At 44.7% G+C, this 16,501-nt stretch overlaps 1 protein-coding gene across 4 annotated transcripts in view; it reads left to right on the plus strand.

The window, feature by feature from the left end:
* atp8a1 (ATPase phospholipid transporting 8A1) overlaps positions 1–16,501 on the plus strand; it is a 301,017-nt gene that overhangs the window by 105,979 nt on the left and 178,537 nt on the right. For all 4 annotated transcript variants that reach the window (XM_055636910.1, XM_055636888.1, XM_055636895.1 and 1 more), the window contains one exon: positions 5,983–6,094. In XM_055636910.1, the coding sequence (XP_055492885.1) occupies positions 5,983–6,094 (112 nt within the window). The remainder of the gene's footprint in view (positions 1–5,982; positions 6,095–16,501) is intronic.

A 16,501-nucleotide genomic window follows, 5' to 3' on the forward strand; every position in this document is an offset into this window, starting at 1 on the left:
GGGCACACCATGCTGAATTTAAACAAAAAAAGTCTCCTTATCTCCCAACTAATCTTTTGGGAATTATGCTAGGTACAGTGGCTTGCAAAAGTTTTCATACCCCTTGAACTTTTCCACATTTTTCACTTTACAACCACAAACGTAAATGTATTTTATTGGGATTTTATGTGATAGACCAACACAAAGTGGTGCATAATTGTGAAGTGGAAGGAAAATGATACATGGTTTTCAAATTTTAAAAAACCCAAAAAAACTGAAAAGTGTGGCGTGCAAAAGTATTCGGCCCCCCTGAGTCAATACTTTGTAGAACCACCTTTCGCTGCAATTACAGCTGCAAGTCTTTTGGGGTATGTCTGTACCAGCTTTGCACATCTAGAGAGTGATTTTTTTGCCCATTCTTCTTTGCAAACTAGCTCAAGCTCAGTCAGATTGGATGGAGAGCGTCTGTGAACAGCAATTTTCAAGTCTTGCCAGAGATTCTCAATTGGATTTAGGTCTGGACTTTGACTGGGCCATTCTAACACATGAATATGCTTTGATCTAAACCATTCCATTGTAGCTTTGGCTGTATGTTTAGGGTCGTTGTCCTGCTGGAAGGTGAACCTCCGCCCCAGTCTCAAGTCTTTTGCAGACTCTTAACAGGTTTCTTCCAAGATTGCCTTGTATTTGGCTCCATCCATCTTCCCATCAACTCTGACCAGCTTCCCTGTCCCTGTTGAAGAAAAGCATCCCCACAGCATGATGCTGCCACCACCATGTTTCACAGTGGGGATGGTGTGTTCAGGGTGATGTGCAGTGTTAGTTTTCCGCCACACATAGCGTTTTGCATTTAGGCCAAAAACTTCAATTTTGGTCTCATCTGACCAGAGCACCTTCCTCCACATGTTTGCTGTGTCCCCCACATGGCTTGTGGCAAACTGCAAACAGGACTTCTTATGGCTTTTTTTCAACAATGGCTTTCTTCGTGCCACTCTTCCATAAAGGCCCGATTTGTGTGCACAACTAATAGTTGTCCTGTGGACAGATTCTCCCACCTGAGCTGTGGATCTCTGCAGCTCCTCCAGAGTTACCATGGGCCTCTTGGCTGCTTCTCTGATCGATGCTCTCCTTGCCCGGCCTGTCAGTTTAGGTAGACGGCCATGTCTTGGTAGGTTTGCAGTTGTGCCATACTCTTTCCATTTTCGGATGATGGATTGAACCGTGAGATGTTCAAAGCTTGGGATATTTTTTTATAACCAAACCCTGCTTTAAACTTCTCCACAACTTTATCCCTGACCTGTCTGGTGTGTTCCTTGGGCTTCATGATGCTGTTTGTTCACTAATGTTCTCTAACAAACCTGAGGCCTTCACAGAACAGCTGTATTTATACTGAGATTAGATTACACACAAGTGGACTCTATTTACTAATTAGGTGGCTTCTGAAGGCATTTTATTTAGGGGTATCAGAGTAAAGGGGGCTGAATACTTTTGCATGCCACACTTTTCATTTTTTTATTTGTAAAAAAATTTGAAAACCATGTATCATTTTCCTTCCACTTCACAATTATGCGCCACTTTGTGTTGGTCTATCACATAAAATCCCAATAAAATACATTTACGTTTGTGGTTGTAACGTGACAAAATGTGGAAAAGTTCAAGGGGTATGAATACTTTTGCAAGCCACTGTATGTGTTCCTCATTTTTAACCTACTTTGGGACACTTTTTTTCCTCTGATATGCTCTTCATGATTTTGGATCATTAAATTTCATCTTAAGAAATTACTCTCAGCTGGTGTCGCTGTACTGGCAGTCAGGTTATGACCCTAAATTGAATTTCCTGTCTGACCTCCCGGGTAGATGTAAAAAGTTCCATGGCACAGTGATGAATAAGTTGGTGCTTTCTGTGAAACGTTGCTCTGTATGGATCAACTCCCAGCTTTCTTGCATTGAAGCAGTGCATTGAAAGTGGTTACTTATCAGTAAAGTCTTTGTTGTGAAAACTGCCCTAATAATTGGAATTCTATCTTTACTTTTGGTTGTAAAACTAACTCTTTGCTGTTCGTCTTTGTCCCATAGTCATTTCTCATTGGTGTCATTTTTTGATATCTATTATGCAGAATCTTATCAAACAAATGTTCAAAGCTCTTCCCGCTACATTCATAGTAATATATTTAGCCTGTAACCAAACTATTTCTAACTGAGAGAACTGCTCATTTACTATTTACTTGCCGATTTTTCAAAATACCTGACCGTAAATATTTAGAATTTAGTGAAATTAACTCTCCTAAAGTTTAGGTTATTCACCTTGGCATAAATACTGATCCTTCTACTTTTATCGCTGCTTTCCTGATTTTATCCTCTGTGGTTAGATAGTTGAAACGGTCATCTCAACATTTCGCTGTTGTCTGAATGGTTTATAAATTTTTTTTGCATGTGATCAACTTTGGAAATTGAATATCTTGAAATTCAGTTGATTTGGATTGTTAATATGGTAACAATAAAATTAAGCACACAACATTCATGTGACTAATTTATGCTGATAGTGAGTATTCTGTTGGTGCATTGCTCTAGTAATTATTGTTTTTAGTGTGAAACGGCATGGAAACAAACCGTTCGGCTCAACGTCTATGCTGACCAAGATGACTATCTGAGCTAGTCTCAAATGTTTGTGTTTGGCGCACTCTCCCTCCGAACCTTTTCAATCCATTTACCTGACAAAAAATGTTTCAAACAGTGCAATTGCACCGGTTTCCTCCGGCAGCTTGTTCTATACACTGACAAAGCTTCCCTTTGGGTTCCTTCACCTTAAATATATTATTTAGAATTTCAGTCTCCCTCTTTTGAAAAAGACTGTGACCATCCACCCTATCTGTGCCGCTCATGATTTTATATACATCTCCTCTGCTCCTGGGGAAAATAATTCCAGCATATCCAGTCTCTCTTTATAATTTAATCCCTCCAGTCCCAGTATCATCTTTGGGTATCTTTTTTGCAAGCATGATTCCTCTAACTGTGTGATCAAAACTGTGCATGATACTCCGTGAGGCCTTATCAATGACTTGTATGGTTAAAACATCCTCTCTTAACTCCCATGACAGTTACAACATGCTGGAGTAACTCACCGGGACAGGCAGCATCTCTGGATAGAAGGAATGGGCGATGTTTCGGGTCGAAACGTCACCCATTCCTTTTATCCAGAGATGCTGCCTATCCTGCTGACTTACTCCAGCATTTTGTGTCTATCTTTGTTGTATACCAGCATCTGCAGTTCCTTCCTAACTCCTATATTCACTATCTCAAACATAAATGACAAGCATGCCAAATGCCTTCTTCACCAGTCTTTCTACCTGTGACTCCACTTTCAGGGAACTGCACTCCAAAGGTGTCTGTGTTACCCTCCAGGGTCCTACCATTTATCGTGCAAGTTCTGGCCTGGTTTCATCTACCAACATGCAACACCTCATTCTTAGCTAAGTTAAATTCCATCTGCCATGCCTTAGTCTACTTCCCTAGTTGGTCAATATCCAGTTGTAATCTTAGATAACCACCTACACTGTCTACTACACCAATTTTGGTGTAATCCACAAATTTATTACCATAGGAGATTAGTGGGCAAAATTAGAGCACAGGGTATTGGAGGTAGGGTACTGACATGGATAGAGAAGTGGTTTGGCAGACAGGAAACAAAGAGTATGGATTAACGGGTCCCTTTCAGAATGGCAGACAGTGACTAGTGGGGTACCGCAGGGCTCAGTGCTAGGACCGCAGCTATTTACAATATATATTAATGATTTAGATGAAGGGATTAAAAGTAACATTAGGAAATTTGCAGATGACACAAAGCTGGGTGGAAATGTGAACTGTGAGGAGGATGCTATGAGGATGCTGGGTGACTTGGACAGGTTATGTGAATGGGCAGATGCATGGCACATGCAATTTAATGTGGATAAATGTGAGGTTATCCACTTTGGTGGCAAAAACAGGAAGGCCGATTATTATCTGAATGGTGTCAAGTTGGGAAAAGGGGAAGTACAACAAGATCTGGGGGTCCTTGTTCATCAGTCACTGAAAGTAAGCATGCAGTACAGCAGGCAGTGAAGAAAGCTAATGGCATGTTGGCCTTCATAACAAGAGGAGTTGAGTACAGGAGCAAAGAGGTCCTAATGAGACCACACCTGGAGTATGTACAGGGCCCTAATGAGACCACACCTGGAGTATTGTGTGCAGTTTTGGTCTCCAAATTTTAGGAAGGACATTCTTGCTATTGAGGGGGTGCAGCGTAGGTTTACAAGGTTAATTCCCAGGATGGCGGGACTGTCCTATGCTGATAGAATGGAGTGGCTGAACTCTGCAATTTAGAAGGATGAGAGGGTATCTTATTGAAACATATAAGATTAAGCGATTGGACACGCAAGAGGCAGGAAACATGTTCCCGATGTTGGGGGAGTCCAGAACCAGGGGCCACAGCTTAAGAATAAAGGGTAAGCCATTTAGAACGGAGATGAGACAAAACATTTTCACACAGAGAGTTGTGAGTCTGTGGAATTCCCTGCCTCAGAGGGCGGTGGAGGCCGGTTCTCTGGATACTTTCAAGAGAGAGTTAGATAGAGCTCTTAAAGATATCGGAGTCAGGGGATATGTGGAGAAGGTGGGAATGGGGTACTGATTGGGGATGATCAGCCATGATCACATTGAATGGCGATGCTGGCTCGAAGGGCCGAATGGCTTACTCCTGCAAGGATTGTCTATTGTCTATTTATTAACCATGTTAAAACATTGTCAAGCAGATTGTGAATATACTCTATTTGACTTGTTAAACAGTTATCAATTAAGACAGGTTTTCTTGCATTAAAATTGCTTTTAAAGCACAGCGTTTACTGTGGGTTACAGAATTATACTTATTATTAATTTTGTTGAGATTTAATTTATACTATTAGTATACTATACTCATTAAGATCTGCTGAGGTTCCAGAGCAGAGGTCGTCAACCTTGGGGGCCGGGTGGCATGTCTGAGCGGATGGCGGGCCACGCGTTCACATAGATCCCGCTCAGGATGGAAGGCCTCAAATCACGTGTTCACATAGATGACGCCCCTCCGAGGACGCCACCCGTAGCACTAGCCTCTAGTTACGGGTGCTCACGAACATGGCGTACTTAAGGACCATTGCCTTAGCTTTGTCCTGAAGGCGCTGGCTCAAATACTCACACTCACTCGTCCCTGGCCTATTGACAACCCTGATCTCGACCGTGAAGCCCAGACACAGAAGGTGCGGGGCCGTGCTGGCGGCTTTCGCAGGATGCGGTACAGTCAGAGCTCGGCACTTAGTCCCGCTCAGGCGCTCGGCGGCTCCGCAATTGCGGCCGCCAGGGCAGGCCTCTTGCTTCTTTGTGTCACCGCGCCTGGGCGATCCGTGCCTGGGCGCTCCGTGCCTGGGCGTTCCGTGCCTGGGCGATCCGTGCCTGGGGATGATCAGTGCCTGGGCGTTCCGTGCCTGGGCGCTCCGTGCCTGGGCGATCCGTGCCCAGGAGGTACTGGAGATGAAGGAAGTCTGCGGGCAGGATGACTACGGAACAAAAAATACACCTGCAGGCCTGATGATTTCGGGTTACGGGCCACATTCGGCTTGGTTGCCGACCCCTGTTCTAGAGTAATTAATTAATTCAGCAGCATCTGAAATTAACAATTCTCTAATATTAGATTCAACAACGAACTATAAGAGCTGGAGACAAAAAAGACTCATCACAATATTGTCACATTCATTCTGTATGTTTGCTTTTAATGTTGCTATACTTTAAAAAAAAAACTAGTTTATTTAATTTGAAATTATTCTATTAAACCGCCGAGAATTTTTTCACAACCTGCAGCAATGAAAAATATTTGGGTCAAATGTGTCCCTATAGGTTTCATCAGTGCATGCATGTAGGTTAATAGTTTCATTTTTTGTTTTATTATGGTGCATGTTCTCAGCTGACATTTGCCATTTTGACTTGTCTCTTTAACAGCACATTCCCCTTGGGCCAAGATCAAATTCTCTTGCGGGGTGCTCAAATAAGAAACACCCAGTGGATTCACGGAGTTGTGGTTTATACAGGACATGACACAAAGCTCATGCAGGTATGTTTATGCCATATGTCGCTGAATTCTCATTTGAAAATAGACGGTGAATTTGGATTTGAATTGATGGTTTTTCACCATGATAGATGGGGAGGGAGTGATTGGATGAAGAAATGTTATTTTCCTTTTTTCTGGGATCTTTATTTAATGGCCCTGCCCAAAATGGATTAGACATCTGCCAAAGTATGTATAGAATGCTGCAGAATTGATGTGAGAGGAAAGAGAAGTGGAAACAGCTTGCCAATCTGCTATATTTTTATATTTGCTTGTCTCGTTCAATGTAAAAAGTACTTGACCTCCATTTCCTCCACTTAGCACCTAGCAAATCCGAATCCAGTGGAAAATTGCTGTTTTGTGAACTTTCAGTGCTTTATGAAGTTTCAAGATGAATTTATTTCATAGAATTAGAATTATTAGATTGTGGTGATCTTAATGTGCACGGTGCATTCAGAAAGTATTCAGACCCCATCGCTTTTTCCACATTTTGGTATGTTACACCTAATTCTAAAATTGATTAAATGGTTTAATCATCAATCTACATACAATACCCCGTAATAAAAAAGCGAAAATAGGTGTTTAGAAATTTTTGTAAAGTAATTAAAAATAAATAACTGAAATATCACATTTACATAAGTATTCAGACCCTTTACCCAGTACTTTGTTGAGGCACCTTTGGCAGCGATTACAACCTCAAGTCTTCTTGGTTATGACGCTATAAACTTGGCACACCTGTATTTCGGTAATTTCTCCCATTCTTCTCAGCAGATCCTCTCAAGCTCTGTCAGGTTGGATGTAGAGCATTGGTGCACAGCTATTTTCAGGTCCCTCCAGAGATGTTCGATTGGGTACAAGTCCGGGCTCTGGCTGGGCCACTCAAAGACATTCACAGACTTGTCACGAAGCCACTCCTGTGTTGTCTTGGCTGTGTGCTTAGGGTCGTTGTCCTGTTGGAAGATGAACCTCCACCCCAGTCTGAACGCTCTGGAGCAGGTTTTCATCAAGGATCTCTCTGTACTTTGCTCCGTTCATCTTTCACTCGATCCTGACTGGTCTCCCAGTTCCTGCCGCTGAAAAACATCCCCACAGCATGTTGCTGCCACCACCATGCTTTACCGTAGGTATGGTATTGGCCAGGTGATGAGCGGTGCCTGGTTTCCTCCAGACGTGACGCTTGGCATTCAGGCCAAAGAGTTCAATCTTGGTTTCATCAGACAAGAGAATCGTGTTTCTCATGTCTTTTGGCAAACTCCAAGCGGGCTGTCATGTGCCTTTTACTGAGGAGTGGCTTCCATCTGGCCACTCTACCATTAAGGCCTGATTGGTGCAGTGCTGCAGATATAGTTGTCCTTCTGGAAGGTTCTCCCATCTCCACAGAGGAACTCTGGAGCTCTGTCAAAGTGACCTCACTGACCATGGCCCCTTCTCTCCCGATTGCTCAGTTTGGCTGGGCGGCCAGCTTTATGAAGTCCTGGTGGTTCCAAAGTTCTTTCATTTAAGAATGACAGAGGTCACTGTGCTCTTCGGGACCTGCAATGCTGCAGAAATTGTTTTACACCCTTCCCCAGATCTGTGTCTCGACACAATCCTGTCTCGGAGGTTTACGGATAATTCCTTCGTCTTTGTGGCTTGGTTTTTGATCTAACATGCACTGTCAACTGTGGGACCTTATATAGACAGGTGTTTGCCTTTCGAAATCATGTACAATCAATTTAATTTACCACTCGTGGACTCCAATCATGTTATAGAAACATCTCAAGGATAATCAATGGAAACACCTAAGCTCAATTTTGAGTCTCAAAGCAAAGGGTCTGAATGCTTATGTAAATGTGATATTTCAGAGATTTTTTTTTAAAATAACTTTGCAAAAATTCTAAGCACCTGTTTTAGCTTCTTCATTCTGAGGTATTGTGTATAGATTAATGATAACAAAAAAATGAATTTAATCCATTTTAAAATTAGACTGTAACGTAACAAAATGGGGAAAAAGTGAAGGGGTCTGAATACTTTCTGAATGCACTGTAAATGAGTTAGTTCAAAGGTTCCACATCCGATAAGTGAAAGTCAAACACATATGACAATTTATATTGATAAAATCAATTGCTTTGTTAATTACCCTATTTGATATTTGAGGCAATAATGTGAAAATGGGCTTTTTGCAACGGTATTTTCCATTACGCAATGTTTTCCCAGGAATGAGAGTGCAAATGTAATCGGCACTAAAAGTGGTGTTTGTGGCATATTCACAGAGAGAGATTCATTGTTGCATGCCCTGCTGCGCAATCCCTCTCTGTTATATTCCGGACGGCAGAATGAATAACAACTTACACGCAGGTTGCCTGGATCACGAGAGAGAGATTTATTACCCAACATTCCATGCTTATATTGAACACCAACTCATTAACATATACATGAATATGTATCAATACATTACACTGCTCTCCTTTTTTAAAGTATTAAATCTAAGTACTCAGTTACAATTTTGTTGTTGTGATACTTGATTTAAACCAGTATTCATGAAATCTTAAATGATAACCATAATATATGTATTTTACATATCTGCACGTTTTACTTTTACAGTGAGTTACTTAACTTACAAACCTAATCTGACTGCTGTTTTTTACGGATCCTGCCTGATCATCAAACAGTAATAGGTGTAACAGGTTTAGGTGTTGACTCAACTGTTGGCTTGTTTGGCTCTGTTTTAGTACCCTGACTTTGACCAGAAGAATCTGTTTCTTTGGCTGTACTAACTGAATTTTGTGTTTCAATCACAATGGTCTCTTCCAACTCACTTTCAGATAAAAACTCAGGGATTAGGACTTCATGCTCAGTTTTTGGTTCATCTTTGGCTGGAATCATTTGATCAACATGAACACTTTTGATCCTATCTCCAACTTCAACTAAGTATCATTTTGTTCCACACACTTCCACTATTTTCCCAACATCCCATTTGTCTCGACTGGACTTGTTAGGAGGACTGAGAACACGAACCTGCTCATCTGGCTTGAAGTACCTCTCCTTTTTGTGGGAGTCAAAATGGCGTTTTTGACAACTGTTTTTGCTCAACTCTCAAGGCCAAATTGGGTTGAACTAGACTTAGGCATATTCTTAGCCTTCTCTTCATCAACAGTTCTGCAGGTGAATAACCCATTGTGTGTTGTGTAGTTCTGTACTTCAGCAAGAAACTAGTCAAACGATGTTTCATGCTGCGCTTTGAACTACCCTGCAAAACCTGTTTCTTGAGAGCATCTTTAACAATTCTAACAGACCTTTCCGCAGCCCCGTTGGAGGCTGGATGGTATGGGGGAACAAGTGTGTGTTTTACACCATTCCGCTGCATGAACTCTTTGAACCGTTCTGAACGAAACTGAGGCCCGTTATCAGAAACAAGTTCTTCCGGTAAACCATGGCATGCAAAAATTGATCTCAACTCATCTATGGTACACTCAGTAGTAGTGCTTGACCCCATATGCTTAACCTCAATCCATTTGGAATGACTATCTACTAGTACCAGAAAGTGATCATTACCCTTTTCACAAAAATCTACATGAACTCTCTGAAAAGGTCTACTTGGCCATGACCAGGGTTGCAGTGGTGTTTTTGGTGGTTTACTCCGGCAATTTTGGCAGACGCTACATTTGCTCACCAGTGACTCGATGTCACTGTCAATACCAGGCCAATACACAAAACTTCTGGCAATTGACTTCATGCTTACTATGCCAGGATGTTCGGCATGAAGTTCATTCATAATTTTGTTTCTCAAAGACTCTGGTACAACCACTCTATAACCCCAATTAATGCATCCCTGCTCACATGATAATTTGTGGCGTTGATTATGGAAAGGCTTCAGCTCTGAGTTCAGATCTGAGTTCAATCCACTATCGATTTCAGTCCAACCATTCAATGTATGTTCATAAACCCACTTCAGCACAGTGTCTTTCTCTGTTTCACCTGCAATTTCTGTTGCAGTCACTAGAAAGTCTTCATCTACAATTTGCAGTGTGTAGATTGAGTTCTCACTTCCCACGTCAGAGTTCTCATGGGGCAACCGGGACAACGCATCTGCAACTGTGTTGCACTTGGAGCTTCTGTACTCAACCTTTGTAGTCATACTGGGACAGCAAAATTGCCCAGTGCTGCATCCTTGATGCCGCCATGGAAGATATAGCTGACTTGGGACCAAGTATCACTAGTAGTGGCTTGTGATCAGTCACTAGGGTGAATTGTCTGCCGAGAAGAAACTGAAGGCATTTCTTGATTCTGAACATGAAGCTGATCATAGACTTTAGGAGGGCACATCATCCGAGGACGTACACTCCATTGAGGATAAATGGGGATCCTGTGGATAGGGTGAACTGTTTTAAACATCTGGGAGTCCACATCTCTGAGGATATGACATGGGCATCACACGCCTCCGCACTCGTGAGTAAGGCAAGGCAGCGCCTTTACCACCTCAGGCAATTGAGGAAATTCAGAGTGTCTCCGAGGATCCTCCAGTGCTTCTACGCAGCGGCGGTGGACAGCATCTTGTCCAGGAACATTGCCATCTGGTTTGGGAATTGCTCTGCCAAGGACAAGAAGACTCTGCAGAGAGTAGTGCGTTCGGCCGAACGCACTATGGGAACTTCACTCACCCCCCTGCAGGAACTATACAACAGGAGGTGCAACTCCAGAGCAAATTAAATCATGGGAGACCCCTTCCACCCCTGCAACGGACTGTTCCAGCTGCTATGGTCAGGCTATGGTCCGGTAGGCGGCGCGGCTCTGGCCAGCAGCGGCCTCTGCAGCCTGTCCGCGTTTTTATTATTTTTGTCTGTGTTTTTATGTAGTGTTTGTTATTTTATGTTGGGGTGTGTGTGTGGGGGGGCGGGGGGGGGGGAAACTTTTTGAATCTCTCCCTGCACTGGAGACCCGACCTTTTCTCGTCGGGTCTCAGTCGTCGTTGAGGCCGCAACGAGGAGCGGCCTCCAACAGGAAGAGACCGGGGACTCAGGTGTCGACTCACCGTTGCCGTCGCGGAGCTGGCCGAGTCCGGAGCGGTGGAGGAGCGCTGCTGCTGCTGATGCTGTTGCTGCTGCTGCTGCTGCTGCTGCTGCTGCTGCTGCTGCTGCTGCTGCTGCTGCTGCTACCGGAGAGTCGGAGGCTCTCTACAGGTCTGTGGACGACGGCGCCGGGAGCCCACGGCTCCCTGGGGGGAGACCGCTTTTCGGGGCTTCTGCGGCGGCGACTTCTCCCGCCCGAGTTGCGGGGTCGAAGAGCTCCTGGAGCGGGGCCTGACACCACTGCCCCGCGCGGCTGGAATGGCCGCGGACTCTGCGAGCGCACGCCGGGGGCTCCAACACCAAGACCCGGTGTGCGACCTCGCCCCACCCGGCGTGGCTTTAATGGCCGCGGGACAATCGCCATCGCCAGCCGGGGGCTATGACTTTGACTCTGACATCGGTGGGGGGGGGAGAGTGCAGTGGAGAGATAAGTTTTTTTTGGCCTTCCATCACAGCTATGTGATGGATGTTTATGTTAAATGTAATTATGTTGTGTCTGGGGTCTATTTGTGTGTAATGTATGGCTGCAGAAACGGCATTTCGTTTGGACCTCCAGGGGTCCAAATGACAATTAAATTGACTCTTGAATTGACTCTTGACTCTCTTGACTCAAACGCCTCCGTTGCCATGCGGTGAGAACGGAGAGGTTGAGAAGGAGTTTCTTCCCAGAGGCAATTCGGACTGTAAACGCCTATCTCACCAGGGACTAACTCTACAGAACGTTTTTCCTTCCATTATTTATTATGTAAAAGAATATGTGTGTTATGATTGTGTTTATAATTTGTTTGGTTGTTTTGTTGTTTGTCTTTTGCACAAAAGTCCGCGAGCATTGCCACTTTCATTTCACTGCACATCTCGTATGTGTATGTGACAAATAAACTTGACTTGACTTGATGCTGAGTGCTTCCTTTTCTATCTGTGCATGATTACGCTCACTCGGTGATAGGGTGCGGGATACAAAAGCAATAGGCTTTTTCTGTCCGTCATTCATTACGTGGAAGATCACTGCACCTACACCATAACTTGAAGCATCACAAGCAAGTTTCATCTCGCGTGCCGTATCATAATGAACAAGAAGTTTGTCACTTGTCAAGTTTTCCTTGCAGATGTCATATGCACGTTGCTGTTCCTTTCCCCACATCCATTTCACATCTTTTTGTAGCAGATGATGTAGTGGCTTTAGCACAGTTGCTAAATCTGGAAGGAATCGTGCATAGAACTGCACCATCCCAAGGAATGATCGTAGCTCTGACACATTGTTGGGTTTTGGAGCATTCACTGTTGCTTCAACTTTCGCATTCACAGGGTAAAGTCCATTGGTGTCTACTTTGACTCCAAGGTAAACCACCTCTGACTGTGCAAATGCACATTTACTTTGACGCAGTTTGACATTGTGGCAGTTCAGTCGTGTGAGAACTTGCTCTAGGATTTCCAGATGTTCTACCATGCCCTCTGTGAATATCAGTAGGTCATCCTGGTTGCACACACAGTGCGGAATGCCTTGTAACATTTTGTCCATGACAGACGGAAAACCTTTCGGAGAGGATTTCACACCACAGGGCAGCTTTGTATATAAATACAAGCCCTTATATGTGTTGATAGTCAAGTACTGCTGACTTTCCTTGTCTACATTGAGTTGGGCATAAGCGTGAGACAAAACTAGTTTAGTGAAGAATCTTGCTCCGCTAAGTTCTGCGTATAGATCTTGCGAGGTTGGTAACGGATATTGTTCATCATCAACGGTTTGGTTGATTGTGACTTTGTAGTCACCACATAGTCGAACAGTTTTGTCAGCCTTGGGTACGGCCACAATTGGTGTTGCCCAGTTACTCTGGTCTGTCTTCACGAGTACTCCATTACGCTCTAACCTGTCGAGTTCTACCTCCACTTGTTGCTTCAGTGCATATGATACAGGTCTTGGTCGACAATACACAAGTTTCACATCTTGCTTAAGTCGAATGTGTGCAGAGTACCCTGTTATTCCCGTGTAACTGTCAGCAAAAATGTTTGCATGTTCACTTATGACGTTTTCAAGATGTGATTTGAACAAATCGACGCTGAAAATGTTCTTCCAGTCTAATTCTATTCTACTCAGCCAATCGTTTCCAAGGAGGGATGGTTTATTTCTGTAGCTGGCCACTATGATGGGCAGTGTTACTGACTGACCATTATGCTGAACTTTACAGTTCATTTGTCCACATGTCTCCAAAACTTCGCCTGAGTAGGTTCTCAGCTTGACCTTACTCTCAAACAATGGTATCTGTGGGAACTTTGTTTCGTACAGGTCTCTGGTCATGACCGAACAATCTGCTGTCGTGTCAATACACACATCGATTAACTGTTAATTTATCAGTAGTTTAGTTCAAAAGTCCTTGCCTTGGCTGGTTGTAGGCTTATCGATGTTGGTTGCATAAATGGTGTACAACCCAAGTTCACATCTGCGTTCATCTCCAAGTTGTGAACTCCTCTCTGGTGTTGTTGCTTGATTCCCGCAGATTGTTGGCTTCCTGCTTTATGCTTGGCCCGACATGCTGAGGCGATGTGGCCTTTCTTCTGGCAGTTATAGCACTTGGCCATTTTGAACTGACAAAATTGGGATGAGTGATTACCGTTGCAACGATAACAACTGGCTGAACTCTGCTCCCCGCCATACTTTGGTTTTGGTTTAGTGCCTCTTGGTTTGGCCATAGGCACTGCCTTGTGACTGTAAACGGCCACTGCTGTCCATGGTGGACGAAACTCACGAACATTCTTTGATGCCATCTCCATTGTGGTAGCAATCTTGCATGCTTTCTCGAATGTGAGATCTGGAGTGTTCAGAGGATTTCTATAGGAATAAAGAGGTTCTTCTGCAGTTGTTTAGGGCTCTGGTGAGACCACATCTGGAATATTGTGAAAAAGTTTTGGTCTCCTAATTTGAGGAAGGACATCCTTGTGATTGAGGCAGTGCACAGTAGGTTCACAAGATTGATCCCTGGGATGGCGGGACTGTCATATGAGGAAAGATTGAAAAGACTAGGCTTGTATTCACTGGAGTTTAGAAGGATGAGGGGGTTCTTATAGAAACATATAAAATTATAAAAGGACTGGCCAAGTTAGATACAGGAAAAATGTTCCCAATGTTGGGCGAGTCCAGAACCAGGGGCCACAGTCTTAGAATAAAGGGGAAGCCTGAGGTGGGAAAAAACTTTTTCAACCAGAGAGTTGTGAATTTATGGAAATTCCCTGCCACAGAGGGCAGTTGAGGCCTAGTCACTGGATGGATTTAAGAGAGAGTTAGATAGAGCTCAAGGGATATGGGGAAAAGCCAGGCACGCGAAAACAAAAGTCTTATGCAATCCCAAGGATAGCACCTTGCCACGTAGACACAGCATAGAGATAGCCTGACAAACTCTCGACAATTTGGCCAGATGCTGTTTTAAACTAGTCCCTGCATAGAAGGATCTGCGGCCTATCGAGTCCAGCTCGCAAACAACTGCGACACAACTCCGTATTTACTGTTGAAAATGTTAAACAATACTGCATGTTGCAAAACAGTCCTGCACTGTATTTATCGTGTGCGGACATGGCGCCGACAGACGAGAGGCCGAAGCAAAGAAGTCGAAGCCAAAGAACCGAACTGAAACGAGGCCGAAACGCCAATAAACCGAAAGAGTCCGTAGATGAAACGCCTACTAACCGAAAGGATGAGACGCCTTAATGCAAACTAACTGAAAGGGCGGGACGCTTAAAAGCAAATTAAATGAAAAGCTGCGTCGCCATAAAAGCAAACTTACCGAATGGCCGCTCTGTCGAAATGTCACCTACCCGAAAGGCGGCGTCGCCTACAGGCCAAAGGACCGACTGCCACTAAACAGAAAAGTCCAATAACGGACATGTCGTGGCCGGGGGGCGGGACTTCTCAACGATTGGTCCAGACCCCCCGCGTCCATCACATCACTGTGAAGGCATGAACATTGTCCCAAACATCCGCTCCACCTGACCCGCAGCCCGCGGTGGCCGTGGGAGAGTGGCGGCTGTCCCGAACGATGCACACCTTCGGCCGCTTTCAACTTGGAGCTTGGGTTCAGATTGCCCAGTCACCTATGTGGGAAAATGAACCTCACGCTCCCGTCTCCCCCTTCTCTCTCTCCCCTCTTCTCTCTCCTCTCTTCTCTCTCCCCTCTTCTCTCTCTTCCCCTCCTCTCTCATCCTCCCTCTCTCTCCCTTCTCTCTCCCCCCCCCTCTCCCTCCCCCCTTCTCCCCCGTCTACCCCCGCGGGAGCGTCCCACAGTCACTGACCACGATGCGCCGCCATCGGACCCAAACCCCCATACCAGGGTGATTTCCCCCCCCCCCCCTCTCTATCTCCTCCGTCTCCACCAGCGAGAGCGTCCCACAGTCACTGACCGCCATGCACCGCCATCGGACCCCAACCCCCACACCAGGGTCATTCATCCCCACCGCGGGGACAGACGTTTTATTTATTACCGTCTCGGTGTTTGCGGAATGCACCCAAGCTCCCACGCACAAAACAGGCATCATCTCTGGAGAGAAGGAATGGGTGACGTTTCATGCCGAGACCATTCTTCAGAGTGCGTCTGAAAGGTCTCGACTCTTTCGGGTAGGTGGCGTATCGACAGAGCGGCCATTCAGTAAGCTTGCATTTAGGCAACGCATCTTTTCAGCTCGTTGGCTTTGAGGCGTTCCGCCCTTTCGGTTAGTTTGCATTAAGGCGTCCCATCCTTTCGGTTTGCAGACGTTTCGTCTTCGGATTCTTTCGGTTTATTGGCGTTTCGGCCTCGTTTCAGTTCGGTTCTTTGTCTTCGACTTCTTTGCTTCGGCCTCTCGTCTGTCGGCGCCACGTCCGCATACAATAAATACAGTGCAGGACTGTTTTGCAACATGCAGTACTGTTTAACATTTTCAACAGTAAATACGGAGTTGTGTCGCAGTTGTTTGCGAGCTGGACTCGATAGGCCGCAGATCCTTCTATGCAGGGACTAGTTTAAAACAGCATCTGGACAAATTGTCGAGAGTTTGTCAGGCTATCTCTATGTTGTGTCTACGTGGCAAGGTGCCGTCCTTGGGATTGTATAAGACTTTTTTTTTGTCGAGTTCCTCAAGCTGAATAGACTGCAGCTAAGTTTTAGGTGAATTGTTACACCAGAACAGACAGGAAATCGGGGTTTTGGAACAGACTTTAAATTTAAAAAAAGAGAACGACACCATGGCAGTGTCTATGGGCTAGATCGGAAACCTTGGCACTTTCGACAAGAGTAGCGAGCCGTTCAGCTCCTATATGGAGAGAGCAAACATGTTTTTCATGGCAAACAACATAATGGAGATTAGTGGTGAAGGAGAGATAGAGACTGAAACAGAGAGG

The sequence above is a fragment of the Leucoraja erinacea genome, chromosome 1, assembly GCF_028641065.1.
Source record: "Leucoraja erinacea ecotype New England chromosome 1, Leri_hhj_1, whole genome shotgun sequence".
NCBI classification, from domain to species: domain Eukaryota; kingdom Metazoa; phylum Chordata; class Chondrichthyes; order Rajiformes; family Rajidae; genus Leucoraja; species Leucoraja erinaceus.